We start from the raw sequence: 21,981 nt of genomic DNA on the forward strand, positions 1-21,981 counted from the left end.
CAAAACCCAGTGCTCGCGCCTTGAAGTGGCCTGGCTCGCTGCCTGCTAACAAGTGCTTTCCTTTGGATTGGTCCCACTAAAAACCTAAGGACCTGATGGGCTATCGCTACATCGGGGTGAAGAGATCTCTTCAAATGTTAAGTCCAAACGTCTCCTTTGGAGTCTTTTGTGGAAGATGGTGTTTTCCCCAGCAGGGTGTTTGCCTACAGAGCTTTCCTCTCCCGTTGGCAGAGAGTCAGGTCAGGTCAAACAGGCTCAGACTTTGGAGTGATGGAGATGCTATGTCAAAAGAAAGGAGAATGTTGACAAAACATCCATTTTTAATCAGGGCTCTCCACTGAATAAAGTGGGCTGAAAGTATCTATTTAAGAACTGACTGCAAAGCGACCTTTTTTTTTCCAAACTCAGAAGCAGCCCTGGCTCTCTGTATCACTTCTGGCCACCTCCAGTGTAGCACTCACACTTGTTGGGGAAAGGTATGTTCTTTGTTCCTATCGTCTTTAGAGCAGATCAGAGGGTGGATGTGGTTTGTGATAGAATTCCTTGCAATATTCTTCAAGCAAGATATTGTTGCATTTTTACCCAAACATGCATTTCTGTTCTAGGCCAAAGAAGCAAGAACTGAAAGTGATAAGGGGATGAAGGAGGAGGGAAAAGGTGAGAGTCCTGCTGCGTGATCCTGGTTCTTTGCAGTATTACTGAATTAGTTAATTTCCTTATAAAACAGAACATATTTTGTACTACAAATTTCTACCAAATTTTCTATTGCTAAAAGGAGCATTTCAGGAGGATTTGAAATTACTTTGTTGTTGCTTTGACTAACTGTTGAGTTGATCAGATATTTCCAGAGGTGAATCTTTTGATAAAATCTTGACGTTTAACTTTCGAGCAATTTTTTCCAGCATCCATGCAGGCTTCTAGTGTGGGGATTGTCCTGTATAATCAGGCAACTGGACATTTGCTTAGGGCTTGTCATGATAAACTTCGCAGGGGCTATTCCTTTCCCTCTGAGGTGCAGCATGCTGAGAGAACTGATGGCACTTACTTAACCCACCAGCTTGGTCAAAGAAGAAAAAGGCCAAACTACCATCTCCACCAAAAATAGCCAAATACCAGAAAGTAATAGACAGTGGAGTAAGGTAGATTAAATTAAAAAAAACCCTCAGTTATCCAAAATGTTGCAGTACTGGAAAGAGATTTTTAGAAAGCATTATGGTTATATTAAGCATGTCCTATAAGGATAGATATATATAAGGCAGATGTGATTGTTCCTATCAAACCATTACATTTAAAAAGATTTTGTTAACATGTTTGCAATGTCTTGAAAGGAATAGCCAAGGCTGTTTAACTAGAATTGTGGAAATACATCACTTTGCCCTTTAGAGGTATATTCGGTAGGACCCAAGGGGACTTGTCATTGTCTCTGTCACTGTATACTTTTCTTAAATGAAAAAAAAAAAAAATCTATTCTGTAATTAATCCAAAAGATTTCCATGTTTGTCTTGGGAGGAGCAATAAACAATGGGCAAAGAAAACCATCTCTGTCTGGACGAGAGGGAGTAGTGATGGTTTTCACAGCAAAGGATTACATCTGCTTTTCATTGTAACCCCTGTTAGATTCCAGGCGGGAAGGAGGATCCCTCTGCTAGTTATTCAGAGGACAGAAATTTATTTGCAAAGCTCTGCCAGTTGCAACAAGGCACAGAAACACCAAGCTTTTGTACAGGTAATGAGGGCACACTCTGCTTTTCAGCGCGTCGGAGGTTTGTTTTCTTCCCGCAGTGCTGCGTAGCGTGTTGACTGTCACCACCCCCGGAGCCGACAGCGTTTCACTCACCCCATCGTGGCACACGTATTGTTTCTTCCACCTGTTGCACCCTGTCAGGAAACACTTTGGGGTCCTGCAATGTGTGGCACTATCAGTGGTACTGTCATTTTCACTTAGATACTAAATAATAATCTGTTCTGCAGTTTGTGAAGCCTTTGTGGCATCCGTCAGCCTGAGCTGTACTCCAAAGATGAATGCCACACTTGTAACGACCAGTGATAAGCAGATGTTAGGTCACTGCTCATCTCTCATTTAGGTAATTAGTGACCTGTAGAAGACTGTCAGTCAGGGATTTTATCCATCTCAACGTCAGTGTCTGGTTGCCTGCACCAAAGGATGCTGTTTATAGTCCAGTTTATGATTTCTCCTTTTCCTGCTCATCATTATTATTATCCAAAGTGCCGTTTCATTTCTGTTAGCATAAACAGAATCCCCGGTGCCCCAGTTTTAGCAGCTAATGTCCACAATAGGGGCAACTGATCCAGTGCAGGAGTTAAATATAACTGTGTCTAGTGTAAGGAGAAGATTTAATGGGAAATGGTTGGCATTCTTTCTTCCTAAAGGCACGGGGAGGGGAGGGGGGGGAGAGGGAGCGAGACATACACACACACAGACACACACACGCATCCCACAGTGAGGGAAGAGGCAGAGAGCAGGCAAGGCAGAGAGGGAGCGAGGGGGGAGAGAGAGAGAGAGAGAGAGAGAGAGATCCCCAAAGCAGCCCTGCACCTCCGAGCTGGAATCTGCCAGGGCACAGCCGGCATGTTGGTCCTCAGCCCGCTTGTCTGGGGAGCTTACCTGCAGCTTTTCTTCTGCTTTGCTTTATCTCAGACTGCGTACGTTGACAATGTCTTCTCAGTTTCAGCAGGTAAATGGCTTTAAGTCTTGTTACTTTTCCATGCTTGGAGCTCTCTGCACTCTGATTGTTGCACTTTCCAGTAACTGGGAACACAGGAGAAAAAAAGAAATGCTTCCAACTGCAGGTCTCGGTGGAGGGATTTTGCATTGCGGACCTGTTCTGCCACATGCCGGAACATTTTGCTTTTTGCTTTATAATTTCTGGTTTTCAACCCCTCCCTTCCCTGTGAAGGATAATAGACAAGGTCCTCAACTGCTCTAAAATGCTTTTTTGCCATTGGCTTCTATGGTGCTGCACTAATTCATGGATCTGGCCCAATTAGTATATTACTTGCATGTCTGCATGTTGCTTTCTATTTTGGATGAGCTTAGGTAGATTACAGCAAGGGAAAGAAAATTAATCTCAATGTATATCTGCTTCTATAAATAAAGCCCTGACCTCAATGAGTGCTGCCAGAGTCCGACTGGATGTTCACAGAATAAACATCATCTGGCTCTGGCTATGACACCAACAAATACTCAGATGACTTACATAGCAAACAAGAGCCCACCGCGTGGAAAATCCCTGCTAGGCAAAGGCAAAACAAATTAGTTGTCGGCTGAGCCAGGGCACTGGAAATCCTGCTTAATAGATTTTACAGTTTCATTAGCAAGACTTTCCTTTAGCTACATTCTGTGCAAAGAAAGGGGAAAGTTGGCAAGAGCTCTGACTCCATCTCTGCTTTGAGGAACTTCCACCAGCTTAGGGCAAATTGCTGTTTCCCACCTTCTGTCTGTTACTCCGTATCTGCCAATAGAGATGCTTCTAACCACCATCCTAGATTCCCTCAGTGCCAAATCTGAGACAGTTCAGCTGAGATTTGTAGGTCGAGGTCAGCTATAGCTACAGATTCTCCCCATGTCTTTCAGATGAAGACAGTGACCAAAAGGGTGCAGATTTTAAGACTGTACAGAATCAACCTTGGACATGAATCTAAAGATGTGGCCTTTCTCTCTCTAAAGTCTCTGGAGTGACCACAGAGCCAGACGGTTTACATTCAAGCCATTTAAGAGAGCAGGGTGATCAGGAGGGTAACCTGTGTGAGATGGTAGATACCTGCAGTAAATAACGGTAATTGTATGCATGATTTCTTCTGAGGGTTTTTTTAAATCTTTTAAAATGTGCAAAGCTAGTACACTGTATTTCATTTCCAATGGTTTGAACAGTCCATTCATTTAAAGATATTCTTATTCGAATTTTAAGATTCTGAGGGCCGCAAGAGTAATGCAGATGTCCTTTGGGGAAAAGCCCTACAGCATTTAATAGTGCAGCCATTAGAGTTCTGTAATCATTCCAGATAGCTTTTAAGATAACATCTAGAGAAGCCTAATGATTGAAGAAGTACATCCTTTGAAAAACAATTTAATCCATTCTTTCAGACCTTTAGGAACTAGTATTTTTTTTCTGCTCTATAGGATGCTAAAAAGCATTTACATATGTTATCATTTCTGTTCATCTGGGTACGCTTTTTCCATGATGTTGAGATTAGTTAGTGCTGAGGAATCAACAAGATTTATTTTCTCTGATATATTCCAAATTGCTTTGCATAACACGTAAGCTTATTAGACCTCAATAATTGTTCTGAAGAGCTTTACGTTTATTTGACACTTGTAGATGCCACCCAGATAAACAAGAATTTCACATTTCTATCACCTGCCTGGCCTGACCTTTCTCCTATGGCACACACTGCTGTGTCTAGAGAAGCCATTTAAACTGTTCTTTAAAAAAATAACAGTTCAACAAACAAATACTTTCTCTTATGAGGGAGAAGTCCCCACTTCTGCTGAAAATACAGTAGGAGAGGCAAATATGAAGGAAAGCACATAGCCTATTATAGTTCAGGCAGGTGCTTTGGGGCAGAAAGTACTTTAGTATTTCATCAGCAATTCAGCTATGTTCACAAGGAGCTACAAACACCATTTGAATCCCTAATCCTGCACCAATGAGTAAGCTGAGATAGAATATCAATAATTGCACAGCAATAAAAATATTTTACAGCAGGAGTGCCACACATACAGGTTTAATGTTAAGGATGGTGTAATGTCAAAGTAGAAAGAGCACTTGGGGATGGCAAGCGAATCTTCCACCCAAATATCATGTTATGAAACAGTAACCTACGCCTACAGCCCTTGCAACCGGCTGTTGATGGCAGCAGATGCTGCCTGGTTGCTCTTAGGGCTAGACCCCACTCTTCAAGTGGAATATTTTCTATAGCTCAGCCTCAGGGGCTTGCCCACAAGAGACCCTGGGGCTTCTGGGGCAGAGACTGCAGCTGACTGCAGTCCCTTTCTCCTCCATCCCCACGGGCTGGCAGCTTCTGGGTTCAGGCTCGGCAAAGGTGTGAACGCGACTGGGAAATCTGGTTCCCGATGCGGCAGTCTGGGCAAATTGCCACCCGATGTACTGCTCCACGGGAACGCCCCGTGCCAAGTTCTTCCAGCCAAGCCACTGAAAATTACCTTTATACCCAGCAAGGTCTTAGCAAGGCTTTTGTCACAAGCATGTTGTAAATGATTACTTGATATTACGTGGAAAAATTGACATCTGGTGGATGATTCAGTCATAATCCCCCAACCGCAGGGCTGGATTAACGACCATACCCTAACACATACCTGTGTGCCATTATTACTTGCTAATCGGGGCATTTGGTATGAAAAATGACATAACAGAAAATTCCTTTAGTGATTTGATTCTCTCTGCATTTTAAAAAACATCTCCTAAGAGAAAAGCAAAAAGTTCTCTACTTTCTGGTAGAAGTCTTACAGTGGGTATAGAAGGTGAATTAATTCCATTTAAATTCTCAGCTATTCTCAGCTATTTTAGTGGTTTCTCAAATATTCTGTGACTGTAATCTGAGTCAATTATTTGTATCGACACCAGGATGTAATTTCACATTTAAAGAATGCATTTCAGCACTGTGCTTGGAAATTCTAAAACTAATCAGATTTAACAGCAAGGGTGTTCTTAAGCAACAACTTGTCTTTTCCGTCTTTGGAAAAAATATGTTTGGATGTTTTCCAGGTGTGTCTGAGGACTTTTGGGCTAAAAAATACTCTTATTTCTGTCCTCAAGCATCTTTGCATAGCAGCAGGTCACAAATAAAATGGTTTACAGGTTACAAAGCAGTAGCTAGAAAGCGGGGATAGACAACCATTAAGGGGGAAAAGTGTAGAATAACTGGAGAAAGAAGAACAATCTGGATCTTTGTCTATTTTGCTGCCAACTCCACTTTATAGTCCCATCAGCCTCAAGCAACAGCACGTCCTTGTTACTGGAAGCATTTTGAATGTCCCACCAGCTCCAAAGACTTGAGTCTCCCAGTGCTGAAGCATGATTTCTGGAAGAAATGCTTCAGTGAATAATATTACAACATGCTCCAACACGTGGCTGTGGTTCCACATGGCAGTGAAGACCCCAGGGTGGGTAGGTCAACCCTCCTGCAGACGGTGGGTATCTTTTTGGAGTAGCCTGTCATATCCCACCCTCAGGACACAGTGTTTGTGGTGTCCTTTATTATCATTTTTCAGAGCTCTGCTCTACTGATGTTCCTGCACCATGTACTTGAGAAGGTGCCTCCACTGTTGCACTTCTGTAACGAAGGCTAGGTGTGCGTTTTATACTCAGTATTAGTAGGGCTACGTGGACCAGTAAGAACCGGCCTGGAGAAAACTGCCTTCCAATTTCAGGCAGTAGGAAGACTCTCTTGCTCTCCCCCTCATTCCTTCTCCTCCCCTCTTCTGCTCACCCAGGCTGAAGGTTTCTGAGGTTTTAGAGGGAGATGGGAAGGATTTAAATTACCAGCAACAGCTAGAGAAGAAAAGCAATATCTTGATGCTTTTTCTGACCTAACTGCTTTTTACACATGCCGCAAATGTATCCCTTGATTGAATTTTCTCCTGTGCTCGATATTGATACACAGCGCTATGAAAAGAATATGGTTGATTAATTTATAGGAACAAAATGGGATGGTAACATCTGAGCACTACTGGCAGTATTCCTTACATTTTCTTTGCCTTTTCCCATTATTTTCCCAAAGAAAAGGACCACCATGCCTCACTGGGCGGGTGGCACAGCCTCTTTGAATGGGGAAGGTGTAATATTGACCCACAACCAGACCTCGTGTGGGCTAGCTGCAGAAAACAGTTCAGCTGCCCTGTGGACTGACACTGCAAGAACCCTAAATACAGTCTAAACAGACAGCATAGATATCTGGCAGATGGTTTTTGTTTCTAAGGAGAGTAATTGTAAATATTTATTTATGTAAAATCACAAGGGGAAAAATGACCAGAGTGCTTGCAGGAGTAAGAGAGACACCGAAGGAATTTAAGGTAAGACCAGCACTAAAAGCCAGGCTCTGCTCTCAAAAGTCAGCATGGACCCAAGAGTTGCCCAGCATCCTGATGCCATCCTGGGGGGCCTTCTCATGGAACATGCGTGAGCAGGAAAGCTATGGTTAGATTAAAATTCCTGGTGGAAATGAGCCTGGCAAAGGCTCCATCTTCATTAAGAGAAGGAAAGCAAAGTGTGATTGGCCATAAGAGAAGGCAGTTACCTGGCTGTGGATCTGGCTGGGCAAAGGTGTTGGGGCTGCATTCTGCTGGGCATTTAAAAGCTTTCTGTCTTGCTTGTGACTCACAGAAGCCTGAAACAGAGGCAACAGATTCTTTCAATAGAATATCTCTTCAGCTTGCAGGAAAAAATAACCTTGGGACTGGCCATTTGCACTTGATTGCCCAAATGGGTGGCTAGACAGATAAGCCAAAAGAAAGGTTGTGTAGTGGTTACTCTTCTAAGCTGATATAGAAGGCTGTTCCAGAACAGTCTCTGGGGAAAGGCTCAGACTGGTAGTAAAAAAGTCTAGTATGGTGTGGTTACTCTTGCTTTAAGTAAACGGGCCTTTAAAATAAACACAGTGAGATTAAAGAAGCAGCTGATTTGACTTTTTCTGTAGTTTCTCCCCTAGTAGATATGACCTGTGAGAATCCCAGATTGGTTTTCCTGCTCAGGTCAATGCAGATAATACTCAGGGATTAAATTACTTTAGGATTCATAGACCCTTCTCTGGTGGCGTACAGTGCAACTCCTGTGCTGTCAGACGAGAGCAGAGCAGCCACTCTGGTGCACAGCCTGTCCACGGCTTCATGCCTGCACCCACCTCCATGTCGGGAAGGGCAAGGGGAAGACCGACGCAAGCCGCAATAGCAGAGGACCCCCAGGAGGTCCTGTGAAATTAGCAGTAGACCAGTGAGTAGAAGCCCACTTGGTCCTGTGGGTGAGGGACAAGGAAAGGACTTCAGAGGCAGTTCAGGAGGTTGTGGTATTTGCCTTGCAGTGGTAAATAAAAATCAGAAGAGGACACAGCCAGTAGTGAGGAAGGTGGAAGCTGGTTTGATAAGGCTCCTCAAGTACGGTACTGGGTCTTGCACGTGGGAGAGAAAAGGGGCTTCTGACCTGCTTGTGGCACTGCTGGACGATAAGGCTTGTAAAAAAAGGTTCAGTGGCTATAATGCAAGTAAAGGGAAAGTGTTCATTTAAATGCCACTTAAGGTGAGTGTTCATTCGCTGAAGAAAATTCATGTCAAAGGACCACATGGGCCCCCCTGTGTTCTCCTGTTCCCCCTGGTTTAATGTAAAGGTCAACTCATTTGGCTTCATGTGATGAACTGACGGGGACAGAAGCATCCTGAAGTACAGAAGCCAGGTTTGGTACCTGCAGAAATCTGGGACTATACCGGTGGCAAGTTCAGATTTTTTTGTGGGGCTACATTTGTGTTACAAGGCAGGTGTCCAGCTTGAGGCTGTGGAAGCTCCTCTGGAGATGCAACCCAACAAAGCCAGTTTTTTTCAGGTAGTTGTTTTGTGGTGAACAAGTGCTCCTGCCGCCAGGGACAGAGGTCAGGACAGGAGCTGAGGCAGTGCTTGCTTGGCTTTCCAGCGAAGGAAGCAGTAATTATCTGAAGGTTTTTCTGTAACCTGTGAATGTTGTTGACAGCCAGCAAGCAGTCCAAAAGGGAACCTCAGCTGAAAGCAATGCTGCAACTGGCATGGAGATGCCAGCTGGTTCGAGCAAGCTTGTCCATGCTGTGGACTGAGCATAGCAGTGTCTGTAGGTGTTGGACATGCTGGCGAATACTAGATTTTTATTGTGCCCAGACTGGGACGTGGAGGCTTAAATTCCAACGCAGCAAAGCAAGCTGCCTGAAAATCAGGTGTTTGCAGTAAAACTATACGAACTCCACCAACAAGCAATCGAAAGTGCAGTAAAATCAGCTTATCCCCTATGTACTTGTAGACAGACAGAGCTTGTAGGCCTCTGCTCCTATTACAGACAGTTGATTTGTGGGTTTGTCAAGGTTATCAAACCCCTGCACAGGGAGGAAACAGCCTGTGACTTTGCATTTTAGCCTCCTTGGTTTTTAAAATCAGTTCATATGGGACACAGAAGCTGCCCATGGATGAGCTGTACTGGCAGAGGAGCACCAGCAGCATGACTAGCAAGCGAAACTGCTAGTCCTGGTTAAAACTACAGGAAAATATCATTTGTTTTTATACAGAAGGAAGTTTTTTGTCAGAATAGGCCGTGCATCCCCGCAGTCTTTATGTCTTGGTGCTAGGATACTGTGTGATGGCAAAATCACAGGGCACATTCAGCTGTAATGCAACATAGGACATGTCCAGGAGACCTATTTGAAGTTGCAGCTTAGCAGGTACGAGATAACTGGGAAAGCCCACCAGTTATAGAGGGAATTCTCTAAAAAAGACCAGGAATAGAAGAGAAAAAAAACCCACAGGAATTAACAGCCCCCAACCTAGGTGTTCTGTTTCTCCCTTTCTCCTCTCCAAGGAATCGCTGCTTTAATGAAAAGGAAACTGGGGGGATGCTTTCTGTAGTCACATGATTGTAACAGTGAAAGGGCGTTTGGGGTGAGAAGATAGATATAGGAAGAATGCAGAAGAGGGCTGAGACAGTGGGGGAAAGAGAAAAGAAGCTGTTAACCATTTTTCCTAGGAATGGGCAAGTGTGCATGCATAAATGCGTGCACCCAGGGAATGCACACAATTCAAGGGAGATGCTTTGTCTAAAGAAGAGAGTGCTACAATTTCAGTTTTCTTCTACCTGGGGAAAAGTGTCAGTGAATTTCTTTTTTAGCTACTTGAAACTACAAAGGTAACGACTTTTTACAATACCAAGTCAGTACAGATTGATTTTTCGTGAAAGGCGGGAGAAAAAAAGTCAGCTGGGCTGTGAATCTGTTGCAGAGAGGGAGTCAAGAGGAATTAATTTAGGCCATAGTAGCAAAGTTTCAAAGGGGAATTTGAAGGTGTTTCTCTGGAGTATTTCTGAGCCAACGGCAACATCCACAGTCTCATAGGGATTGTCTGGGACTGTCTGAGCATACAGTGGAGCAACCTCAAAGTCAAGTACACTTTTGATCTATGCCAGCACTGACAGATTATGATCTTGCAGTTGTGGAAGGATGGCATTGGTGTCTTTCTGCTTTGTTCCAACTGATCTCACAGATACAGTGGGAGAGGACTGCGTGGCAGTGAATGATACGCAGAAGTCTTTCAAGGCTGATGCAGCAGCCATCTTGCATTAATCTTCAGGGTTTCAGGCTCTTCTGTGGGTTGTAGTAGGTTCTTAGGCTTTAACACTCAGAGTATTTGTAGTATTGTTCTGGTGTGACAAGCAGTTGAGTTTTATAATCCATTTCATGAAATGGCTGAGATAAGCTTCTGTGATTTACCAGACTGGAACTCTGTTTCTGGTATTGTAATTGAGTCATCCATGTCTTTGGGGGAGTTGCTTAACTTCTCTGTGCCTCAGTTTCTCGTGCACTGAAAGGGGACACATAAAGCTGTTGACATCATTTAGCAGTGTCTAGAGCTCTGGGCCTCTGCAAATGGAGGCAATAGAAGGAAAATGGCACAAAACAAACCTGTTGCGGTTATTGGGATTTATAAGCCATGGGTTTATTTCATATTATAACCCACGGAAGTGTTCCACCCTTCAGATTTTATTGGGATTTTCATATTCTTGGGAAACTGAAGCACAGAGCCAACCCAAGGAAATGCTCCTCTCTCTTTCTGTACTTATCTCAAAATTTTCCTGCTGCAATCAATCTGAGAGAACAGTATATGATCTTTTGACGTATGTGTTGCCATCGTACGTGCACATGCACGCAGATTAAACATCTGAAGTATTTGCCTATAGTGAGCAAAAGGCCTTTCCCTCGCTTAGAAATCTCGCCTGCCCCGTCGCTTTCCTGCATCTTGCCATTTCTGCAGCGTTTTCTAAGGGTGACCTGCAAAGATGCAGCCGCTTACCAGTCAGTACCAGGGGATGCTGGGGGACAGGGGCTGAATATTAGGTGGGGACGGAGGACAAAGCGTCCTTGCTCCACCGGCCGGGGGAACACCGAGATCCGCCATCCAGGCAGCGTGCCAGGGTTCGTGCTATTGTTGAGCCTTTTGAATGTCGACTGATTTTAAATACTTTTATTTATTCATTTGTTATGACAGCTTCTGAGTGGGCGCCAGCTGGTGAAGTACACATTACTGCTGCCACAGCCCGTAGCCGCTTTGTGGATTAAAAACAGAGTATCTTTGAATTTTTATAAGAGTTCTTGGCTGAAAAGAAACTTGCAAGTTTTCTGCTGGATTTTTTAGTTTTCTGTCAGAAGCATGGGGAATTAATTTCAGATCAGCTTTGCTCTGTTCTGTAAAGACTCTGAAGTCCTGTTTCAAGCCAGATGAAACCAGAAGCGGTGCAGAGCTGCAGACCCGTACCTCATCCTGTAACTCCCACGGGAGCTTCATGGGTCACCGCCTCCTCTGCACAGACATCACTACCTAACCTGTAGGGCTTGGTATATTTCTTTGGCATATTTATATTAGCTGGTTTATAGGAAAAGATATATTTAGGCCATGAACTACAAGTTCTGAGTTCAAAAGGCTGCTGAGAGGTGCAGACCATTTGCCAGCCTGTCTGACCCAGCTCCAGACACATTCCCAGCTCTGCTTACATGTCCTTAAGGCACATTTTGGGTCACAAAGCTTCATTAAACATCTTTTTAAAAAGTATGTATCATTAATGCTGTTGCCTGGCTTTGGGATTTTAAAGGAGAGCTTAATACCTGCATCTGCTCTGTAAATAAAGGATTTTGACCTGTGTGGCTTTCAAAAGGCACCTTTGACAAGCTCTTAAAGTTTCCTGAATTAAAAGGAAAAAGTGCCTTAGTCACCTTGCAATAGATGTACAGAAAAGTACGGGGTGGCTGCAGCCTGTGGCGCGCTGCTCTCCTTGCAAGGAGGGTAAGAGGAGCCCGCATGAACGACAACAAAGCAGATGGAAGCCTCCGTTTCAGCTGGGCGAGCCCACATTCGCTCACTGCCTGGTCTGCCCAGCTCATTTATCATTAATTCTGAGTGCCATCCAAGTGGGAGAAGCACCTGTGATGGGGTATCAGCCATCAGAGGTCTCCGTCTAGCGGAGTCCTGCCCGTCACAAGCTGGGCAGGCCACCAGTGCTGCTGCCAGGGTGACAAGCCTTTGGAGAGCAGCTTGGCTTCCCGTCAGGGTTTGCTGGAAGAATGTGGTTGCAAATAGGAAGGGAAATGCGTGTTAAGTATCCTTTTCCTTTCTTGTCCTTTCCTTCTGACAGCTGGCCTACAGCTTTGTGATTTTAAGATAGAAGTCGCTTTCATGGTTTACTTACGACTTTTTTCAATTAAATCCTGTAAATCTAACTTGAACGCAGGGCATCACTTCTCTGGTACGTCCGTTGCTGTTCTGGGGGTTCGTAAGGTTGAAGGTCAGCTCTAGGAGGGCTCAGAGACCTCATATGAGCCCTGCTCCTGGGACGTCAGCAGGGGTCAAGGCTTCTCTCTGCCTCTGTGTTGAACCATCTCAAATAAGAGTTCCCAAATTCCGGCTGTGATCAGAAGCAAACAATCTGCAGGAACAAAATAAAACATTGCCACAGCTGATCTAAAATATGTTATTTTCTGAAGCAACCATTGCCAGTATACCCATAGATTTATATAGTCACTTTCCTGAACTAGATTAACATATAGTCTGGACCATAAAAATAATTTGAGTTTGAAAATGGTAAAGACTTTCTATTTTAAAGCTGACTATTATGATTTTTATGTTCTCTGAAAACAACCGCCACTTAGAGGAGTCCCAGAAGGAGTTTTTCATTTTGCCTTCTTTTTCTTACTGAATACGTTCTTGGATATTGAAGCTGCTGAAAGAGCAGTTTCCATACAACGTATGTAAAGCCATGCTCTGTGTAGGCAGGGTCTTCATATTTCACAGAAAACTATGACAGTCCTATTCTTGGGCTGAGATTTTTTCCACTGATGGGGACTGGAGTATTCTGAAGCTGTGTTTAGCAAACAGAGTTAACCTGGAGCCTAAAAATATACATTGCCTTTGCAGAGAGCCTGTAAGCCTGTCAAGGTAAACCTTTCATGGTATAAAACAAGCCAATACTGTAATGACTGTACATCTTGGACCTTTCACAGTTACAAAATCCATACCAATGAAATGCGGTGGTTATTGGAAGATCAAACTATAGCAGTCATACCTGTAGTCACTCTGTGACTCATTTTTTTTTTGCTGGACCAGCCTTTTCTTTAATGTTTGCTTTACAAATACACCTTCCAGAACATAGCCATAGTTAGTGATGGAGCCCCTGAAATATTAACTACCTATATCATTATATAATTAATATCTATCCTATATAATAGTAATTAGATACATTTTTTTCTTGTTTCCACGTTGAGATCAGTGCCTGCTATCACCATTTACCCCAATGAACCTAAATTCGGTTTCAGCTTAACTTGTGGTACAGTAGTATAAGAATAAGACTATAAAGACTGAAATCAATAGCTATTTTGCTACCAAACTTCATTAGCTGTAGTGTTTTTCACAATAAAACCTGTTCCACAGAACTTCAGACTTTGCTGCTAAAAAGGAAAATCCAAATATTTTATAACCCAGGACTTGATTTTACTCATGAGGATGTGATAAGTATCCTATTAAAGCTATAGATGTACATCTATATTTAATCTTATCTTTTCAAAATATTTAAAGAACAGCACTTTAATCTTACTTTTTTTTTTTTTTTTTTAAAGTAGCAGTACAACTGCAGTAATGCAAACCTTTTTCTACAGTGCCTGGTAACGATCTCTCAGCAACTAAGCCATATTGGGCCAGCTCTGATTTTCTTATTCTTGTTGAATGATAATAATCCTATTGACATTTAACTGGATCATGGAATAAGGTAATACTAAGAAAGAGTGATGATATTGGAGTGTGGCCTAAAATAAAATAATAATCACATTTTATAGCCTGTTAAATTATAAGCGGTCTATTGCTTTAATAATATGCAGTTTAGTCCCAATGAAATATGTTCAGATACAATCCTGAAATTAAGACAACCACAAAAGTATGCATGGTAAAAACTGAAGACCTTAGTTACAGCTGTGTAAGAGCAACTGAATTCAGGATAAGCCAATACAAAACTTAACTCTACATATCTTTGTATTTTATTGCTTATGAGAAAACTGGAGACAGGCAAACTCAAACCTTTATGACTTTTTAAAAGGCATTGGCATTTTCAGTACGTATTTAAAGCTTTAAATGAAACCATGTGTCGCTATTTTTTGTTATATATCTTCTGCCTTTCTCTTAAATTGAAGTTTTTCATTGAGTTTCAAACTTGTGAGGACAAGTTGAGAAAGATTCGTCATTATGGACCCTTTCTGACTTTAATCGACTCATCCATCAAAGGTATCATCGCAAATAGGGTTTTGATAGAGAAAAAAATCTGGATAATACAAACTATTCCTGAATGTTGCTGAATCACGCTCATCTTGGCAGCTCTTTTCTGTGCATCAAGACTGAGGAAATGCTGTCCCTATTAATGTGGGATAGTGGAACTGATATAACACGTTTTCTGAGATATTTGAAAAACTGGAAGTATCTCTGTCCCTTAGAAAATTCACCTTACCTTGAGATGTGACTAATATCCAGCTTGCAATTGATTTGCACACAAATCTAGCAATTTTGTCAGGTTTGTCTTGCTAGGAATTTAATATAGAGATTTTCTATTAATACCAGATACTTCACCATAGGCTTTTCTTCCTACTGTATTTGGCTCCCTGCCACCCTTCAGTTCACAGACACCCATTCCAGCTGCCACTAGCCAGAGGAAGAAACCAACAGACATAAATAAATGTTTACTGTCCTTGGCAAAACCGTTGCAGAAGGTCGTTTCCCCCCCCCCCAACTAGAGATGTATTTCCTAAGGAGTAAACAGATTCAGAAAAAAAAACCCCACAGTATAAATGCATCATCTTCACACCCTTTCTCTGTGAATCTTTGGTCACAGCTTCTTATATTGTTGATGGAAGTTTACTTCTTAGAAAAGGCCAAACACATTGCCGAACACAACTGAGATCCTGCCTTACCAGCAGTCGGTGGCAAAGCTATCAGCTAAATGTGGGTTGCAGAGTATTTATTCTTAGGGATGATGCACTATCAGAAATAAGGCAACCTGGTTTCAGTCCGAGGGAAAATCAAAGCAAATGTGCTGTGGACGAGCTTCCCACTCTGTTATCATCCAGGTGCCTGAGGCCATTCGGTCCGCAGGGAAGACTGGTGGGCAACAGCACGGCAGCGTGCTTCCTGCTGGCACACGGGCTGCAGCGGGAATCACAAGATGCGATTTCTAACAGCCTTTTGGAACGGAGGGAGGAGAAAGTGAGAAATATTTTAATCTGTTTTCTAATATTGCCTAGCTGAAATTTTCCAAAATCATCCTCTGTCATAGCCACATTAGGAGCTTAAAACTCTGTATAGCCTTCAGCACAAGAGGGAACTTAAGACTTCAGGGACTTAAGGGACCACCGGGTTTCTTAAACCCCTGCTTGGATTACAGTGTTACGACCAACGCACAGAGGATGTAGGAAAATCCTGTGGAAAGAAAACTCCTCTTATTCTGTAAGAAATTGTTTGTGGTGTTCAAGACAACAGATGAGTGTTTGTATTGAACAGATCTTCCTTGTTTGGAACAGAAGAAACAGCTCAACCGCAGAGAGTGCTGCCTCCTTGGCCCTCCTCCACCGCCCCTGTTTCCGCCACCGTACTTCAGGCACCGCTGGAACACCGTAAGTGTGGCCCAGGAGCCTTTCTCTTCTTTTACATGACTTCTTGTGTATGACAAAGAGTGAAGCATCCTCTCCTCTCAAGCACAGCTTCGTGGCATCACTCAGCAAACCCGTCTGGCTGTGTTGATATGGCTTTGTTAGGACAATCACTCAACATCCCAGACTGGGGCTTGAAGTAAATCTCAAGTAGCTGAAGGAGTGAAATGAGGCTGGGTTTGTGCAGGCAGTTAATTCAATTAACTTCAAATATTCTCCTTACTCTGTTTTGGGACCTTTCTTAGAGTAAGGCAATCCTGAACTAAAGCACATGATGATGCAATAAACCAAGTAAGGACAGAAAGGCAATTTTCCACCCTGCACGATGATTTCAGGGTGCACATTATGTAATCCTATGGAATTTATTCCCACCGTTCCATTCTGCAGAAAGAAAGATGTGTTTGAGTTGCTGGTGTGGAGCTTTCACTCACCCACCTATGCACATACCTGCTATATAGAAGTATCCATACACTTAAGTTAACATATCCAACATATAGGATATAATAGGTATATGATACAGCAGTCTGCCCAATTACTGTTATTGCCAGGGTCTGTTAACTCCATCCCAACATTAAGAATTTTTCTACCTACTCTGTAATTACTAATTCTTAAATTTACTAGTCACTTACCATATACAAATACTGCAATTATTGATAGTGTTATGTAAATAATGATTAGTAAGATGTCTGACAAGAACTAACCCAAGAAAAAATATAGGGTAAATTCCTTCCTTGTCTTCAGAGAGATCAGAATTGAGCTCAGAGTGCTATTCCCCCCCAACCAAAATCTAGTTGCCTCCCCCTTCCTCATCCCCTCCCCGTGCCTTGACTTCCACAAAAAGGAGACCCAGAGATCTCCTCAGGCAAGTGGTGTACTCCTTCAGTGAGAGTGAGGTTGGGACCAGGGTCCCTGAGATTCTCCCAGGCAGCCCAGAGAGTAAACTGAGCATAAAATCACCCTTCACACCATCTCCCCCATAAAAACATGAAATACGAGTAGTTACTAGGAAGGTGGGAGCCACGTGAGTTCACTACGAGCAGTTTGTGCTTTGGAGTCTCTAGCTGGAGCTTTTGTGGAAAATGGCTTTTCACTTGGAAGCTGAAGATCAGTTGTGTTAACCCAGTGTTTCTGGCTCAGCGCTTGTCTGCATTTCCAGGCGAGATTGCTTTTGTCACAGGATATAAATAAGCCGGTTTACTCATGCAAGCCTAGTTTTGAAGTCAAAAGATTAGACATTCGTTGATCATTAAAGGCATTGGCTCTGGTCTGCAGTGAATGAATGCCTACGGGTCAGTATATTCTGGAGCGAAGTTCAAGCTGCCTATACCCTCGCTGAGCATAGTCTCTATTATTAGAGCAAAGACACTATTTTTGAAGGGGAGCTGCTACTTGTAAAGTGGGATGGAGAGAGCAGGGTCAGGTCTAAGAATAGGCCAGGGTCCCACGCTGGCTCGGAGGGGCATGCGGCAGGCCGGCTGCGATGTGCCTCCGGGAGAGGAGGAGGAGGAAGCCTGGGGCAGGACGCTATGCTGAGGCGCTAATGTTCAAGCATCCGTGAAGATAACCTTGTGACAAACCCCAGGCTTCTCCCAGAGGAAGCAAATAAACTCTCTTGAGGCTGTAGCATTTGTTGGCTGGTTCTTTATGCAATGCTCTGACAGGCTACGTATGGCTGCATGTTTACTCACATGTTTTATGTTACGTAGAAGCTGCTTGCCCTGGATATGAAAGAGTTGTGCCAGGAGCTCCAGGTAACACAAGCTTCCTCTCTGCCCGAATTGCATTGCCCTGCAGGGCCTCCCGGCCCCCAGGTGAGTGATGCATTTGTGATTAAACCACATCCTCGTCTCACTTGCTCCAAGGTACTTATAAAGCTGTAAAACATCTGCAAATGCTTTTTACCACTTAATAAGCACACCAAGCTCTGGCTTAATTTCATTTTGATATGACTATGCATAAATCATGTAGGCTTTTTACCGTATGCTCTTATCCCTGCCTTGCGTACTCCAGTTGGTTTCAAGTTCACCCTTCATTTTTGTGCAGTTTTACAGTGGGTAGCACCCGTCAAAAATCCCAGGGGTGCCATCGCTGCCTTCAGAGGCTCTTAATTAGTTTTTTCATAGCTTTAGATTCTTTTGCCCTTTATGTGAATAGATGCCCAAGAAGTGCGATGAACTTGAATGTTAGTGGAATACATCGCTAAGAAGGCAAACACCTACAGTAAACATCAGAGGCAAGGAGGGGCTTCAGGAGAGCAGTGAGATGGGATTCAGGACATGTGGGATCTCCTGCCTTAACCTGCAACATCTCTGCCTCTGACTTGTTGGCTAGCCTTGGGCCAGTCTTTTTGACTTCCCATTTCATTTTCTACTATTTGGACATTCAGAAACCTTCTAAGGGAGGTCAGAAACCTTCTGAGGAAATGCCCACCTCTAGGGGGGAGTTTTTTGCAAACAATTCTGTAGTGTGGGGAAGATCACCCATCTGCCTCTGCATTCCAGTTCATTCCCTCCAAAGAAAAATGAAACTTTTCATGGAGAGGTACTTCCAGTGTTTCCTGGGGCACAGATAGTCCTGATCTATGTGCTGTGCCTGGTGGTCTGGGACAGTGTTCTTCCTTGAGGCCCCTGGGTGCCAGTTCCGTTACAATGCAGCTAATAGCAGACATGGCACAGGACTGAGGCTTTGGCAGCCTGAGAAGTTAACAAGCACCCAAACACTATTTAGAAAGTATGGACAGTACATCAGAGTAAAGGTTCAGTTATGTGGCAAAAAGCTTAGCTTTAATTATTTAGAAGTCAATGCTCCAGAAGGTATTTGTAAATAGTCTAGCAGTTGCAATGTGACAACCACAAAGTCTTCTTTTATGAATCTTGGTTTTATTGTTCTGCCATTTTGTCTTTGCTGAGAGGCAGGATGAGGCAAATTCATTTAGCATGTGAATGACGAGGTGTGGAGAGAAGCCATGGGAAGCGTTTGTCCTGTCCTGCATTGAGAAAAGTCTCCTGCATTATGAAACAGCCCTGCAGTGTGGTTGGCCACGATCCAGAGTTGTAGTACATGTAAAAGAAGCAGTAGTTATTTCAGTCTTCACTAGACAGTCTTTTTTAATAAAAAAGTCCTCTTAATACGGTCTCTGACTTAAATTGGAAGAACAGTGCTATTAATTCTATTGTTCTACAAGGTCTATTGCTATAAATAATATTAATCTTGTGACCAAATGATCTACAATCCCTCCAAGAACATTTTTAAATAGAGTAGGCTGGTAGATTTTATCACAACAGCAGACAGTAGGGTGGGTATAACATGGCTTTGGAATTTTTAATTATAAATTACGGGGCTGTGTCTTGTAACAGCACGATGTTAGACCCAGCAGTCCTCTGGGCAATACTTTTATGACAATGGTCACCTGGAAAGAAATGCTACCATTACAAAAAAATATCTGAGATACTTCTGAATTCCTTTCTGCAGTAGCTTGCGTGGCTTTCAAAGGAGTTGTAAAAGCTCATACTGTTGGCTCAGAGCTGAATTTTAACAGTTTTTCATAAGAAGGAAAATTAGATTTGTAATAATGTAACTCAGAGTATAATTCCTCCCATGTATAACCTAAGGTAAAATGAAAGAAATAAGATGAAATTTGACTCTGACTCTAATAGAGTACATTCTAACTTACATTACTGAAAACATAAAATAACTCTCCTGATGAAAACAGTTGTGGTAGTTTGCATTTGAGGGTACACTTTGCTCCTACTCATGTACAATTTGCATCATGGTTTGGACAGTATAAGACAGCCAGGATCCAAATCTGGGCAGAGATTTATCAGGAGAATTTAATGCCCCTCTGAGGCAGGCTCATGGGGTTTTTTTCCTTAGTCGTGCGAAACTAAAAGGTGGTCCGTGAGGCCATGGGGCATTATAGAAACAAAACTGTTTTTCTGATATTTTTTCTGAAATGGGCTTCAAGGTCTCCCTGGATTAAGAAGTCTCCCGAAAGGAGAATTAGCCTCATTTGAGAGAGACAAATATCTTCAGGATTCAGAAGCAGCGGCAATCCTCCATGTCCATACCACACTGCAGAGCCCATCCTACATGTTTTTATGCCGCTTCCCTTACCACCCCTTTGGCTGACCTCTTCTTCCAGCTGATGCGGTGTCTCTGTGTCCTCGTTGTCACTAATTCTTCAGGACTCCAATAACTTCTCATCTTTCCTTTGCCCCAGGCCTTTTTTTTTCTCGCTAGTTTTCTTTGTCTAGAAGGCGTTCCTGCACTTCTCATGTCAGCCCAACTCTCCAGCCTGGCATTCAGCGGTGGCCCAGACCTGGCATTTAGAGGCCATGTTCAAACACATCCAACACCCCAACCTTGTGCGTTCACACTGTTCCCAGGGTCGAGGATTGAGGGAAGACAACTACCAGTGCCTGCTTACTAATGCTGTTTAATAATAGCATTCACTTTTCTCCCTAGGGTCCACAAGGAATTCCTGGTATAATGGGACCAAAAGGGGAGAAAGTAAGTGACTGTTCTTCGGGAATTTGGTATGGTTTTGAGGGGCAAAGAAAGGGGGGGGATGAAGGGGGGGTGTGTTCACTTTGTTCCTTGTCTGTTTAGTGAATGCTAGGACTTGGATGTGGAGATTTGCTTGAATTTGAATTTAAAGCTGTGAATTGCTTCGAAGTTGTAATTTAAAGCTTCATCTTTCAGTGCTCGTTTTCAGTCTTGAAATATTCCTTATGGCTTCTCATGATAGCTACCTCTGTCTAGAGTGTGCATTAAGAAAGCATCTCAGGTGCACAAGTCCGCATCCGTACTGATCCAGCAGCCTTTGAAAGCCCTGTCCCTCTGGGAGGGTGTGAGAAGCAGAGCTCTCCCATGCAGTGTTAATTGTAGGAGTCAGCTCAGATGTTAAAACTGGCCTGTATGTGAAGTTATGGCTTCAGATTTGCAAAGCATTTGCTCCATGATGATGCTTAAAGAGCCTTACACCTGAAGCTGGGCGCGTAGTTACATGCTTTGTTATACACGGGGATGACAGTAGATTTAGGGCTGAGAACACAGGAAAGACCAAAGAGCTCTGTTAACGTAATTCTTCTCATTGTACCTCTGGAAGTAAAGTCCTGAACACAAAGATATTCCCAATATTTATTTAATTTTTTAAAATAAATGCACTGACTAATGAGTCACTGTGCTTCGTGTGGTGCCTAAGAGACTAACGTATTCCTTTCTCTGGCAGGGGGAGATTGGCAGGCCAGGAAGAAAGGTATGAACAAAGGTGCTGTCTCAGAAACCTGTCTAATACTTGACACATAGCAGCTGTCAGAGACAGGTTGCAGACAATAGTTAAATAAAAATTGGCTGATGTTGAAGTTCAACAGGTTTGTGCTGCTTGCCCTGGTACCCACGGTGGGTGGCAGGGAGATCTGGGTGCAGGGCTGCAGAGCTGGGTGCTCAGGCTTGGAGAGCTCTCCCATCTGGTTGGAGTTTGACAGATTCCCTCAGTAAGAGCATGCAGCTTGGGCTAGACAACTAAAACAGAGTGGGAAATTACCTGACCTATGTCTCTGTGGACTGGGGAAGCAGAGTATGTGAGCTATCATAAAAGGTATACTAATAAAAAAACCAAAGTAAAACCAAACTTTTTACTCTTCCAAAGTCTAAATGAGGCTCGGCCAAGTACCTCCAAAGGAGGAATAACCATTAATGATTATACTTACAGAGTTTTGTCACCAATGCAATATGCTGACTACAATCCTATGCTTGGTAACATGAGCCATGATATATTGTCAAAAATATGTGCCCCTACATGTGATGAAACTGAATATGTTACCGCAGTCACTAAGTACCTCCATTTAATGTAATTAACTTTAAAAGAAGACAGAAATGCAGGATGAAATCAGAGATATGTAGGGGGTAGTCACTAACCAGGAAAAGAAGTACCCTTCTAATAATACACCAAGGATTTTAACAGCCTTCTAATAATATACAAAGGATTTTAACACCAGTTACCAATCAGTAATTCAGATAAATATGAAACACATAAAAAA

At 43.0% G+C, this 21,981-nt stretch overlaps 1 protein-coding gene across 1 annotated transcript in view; it reads left to right on the top strand.

Moving 5' to 3' along the window:
• Positions 1 to 2,590: 2,590 nt before the first annotated feature.
• COLQ (collagen like tail subunit of asymmetric acetylcholinesterase) overlaps positions 2,591 to 21,981 on the top strand; it is a 43,124-nt gene continuing 23,733 nt past the window's right edge. Inside the window, exons 1-5 of the mRNA XM_075417433.1 lie at positions 2,591 to 2,696; positions 15,792 to 15,904; positions 17,647 to 17,751; positions 20,405 to 20,449; positions 21,171 to 21,197. Coding sequence (XP_075273548.1) covers positions 2,591 to 2,696; positions 15,792 to 15,904; positions 17,647 to 17,751; positions 20,405 to 20,449; positions 21,171 to 21,197 — 396 coding nt within the window. The remainder of the gene's footprint in view (positions 2,697 to 15,791; positions 15,905 to 17,646; positions 17,752 to 20,404; positions 20,450 to 21,170; positions 21,198 to 21,981) is intronic.

This window comes from Opisthocomus hoazin, chromosome 4 (genome assembly GCF_030867145.1).
Source record: "Opisthocomus hoazin isolate bOpiHoa1 chromosome 4, bOpiHoa1.hap1, whole genome shotgun sequence".
Taxonomy (NCBI): Eukaryota; Metazoa; Chordata; class Aves; order Opisthocomiformes; family Opisthocomidae; genus Opisthocomus; species Opisthocomus hoazin.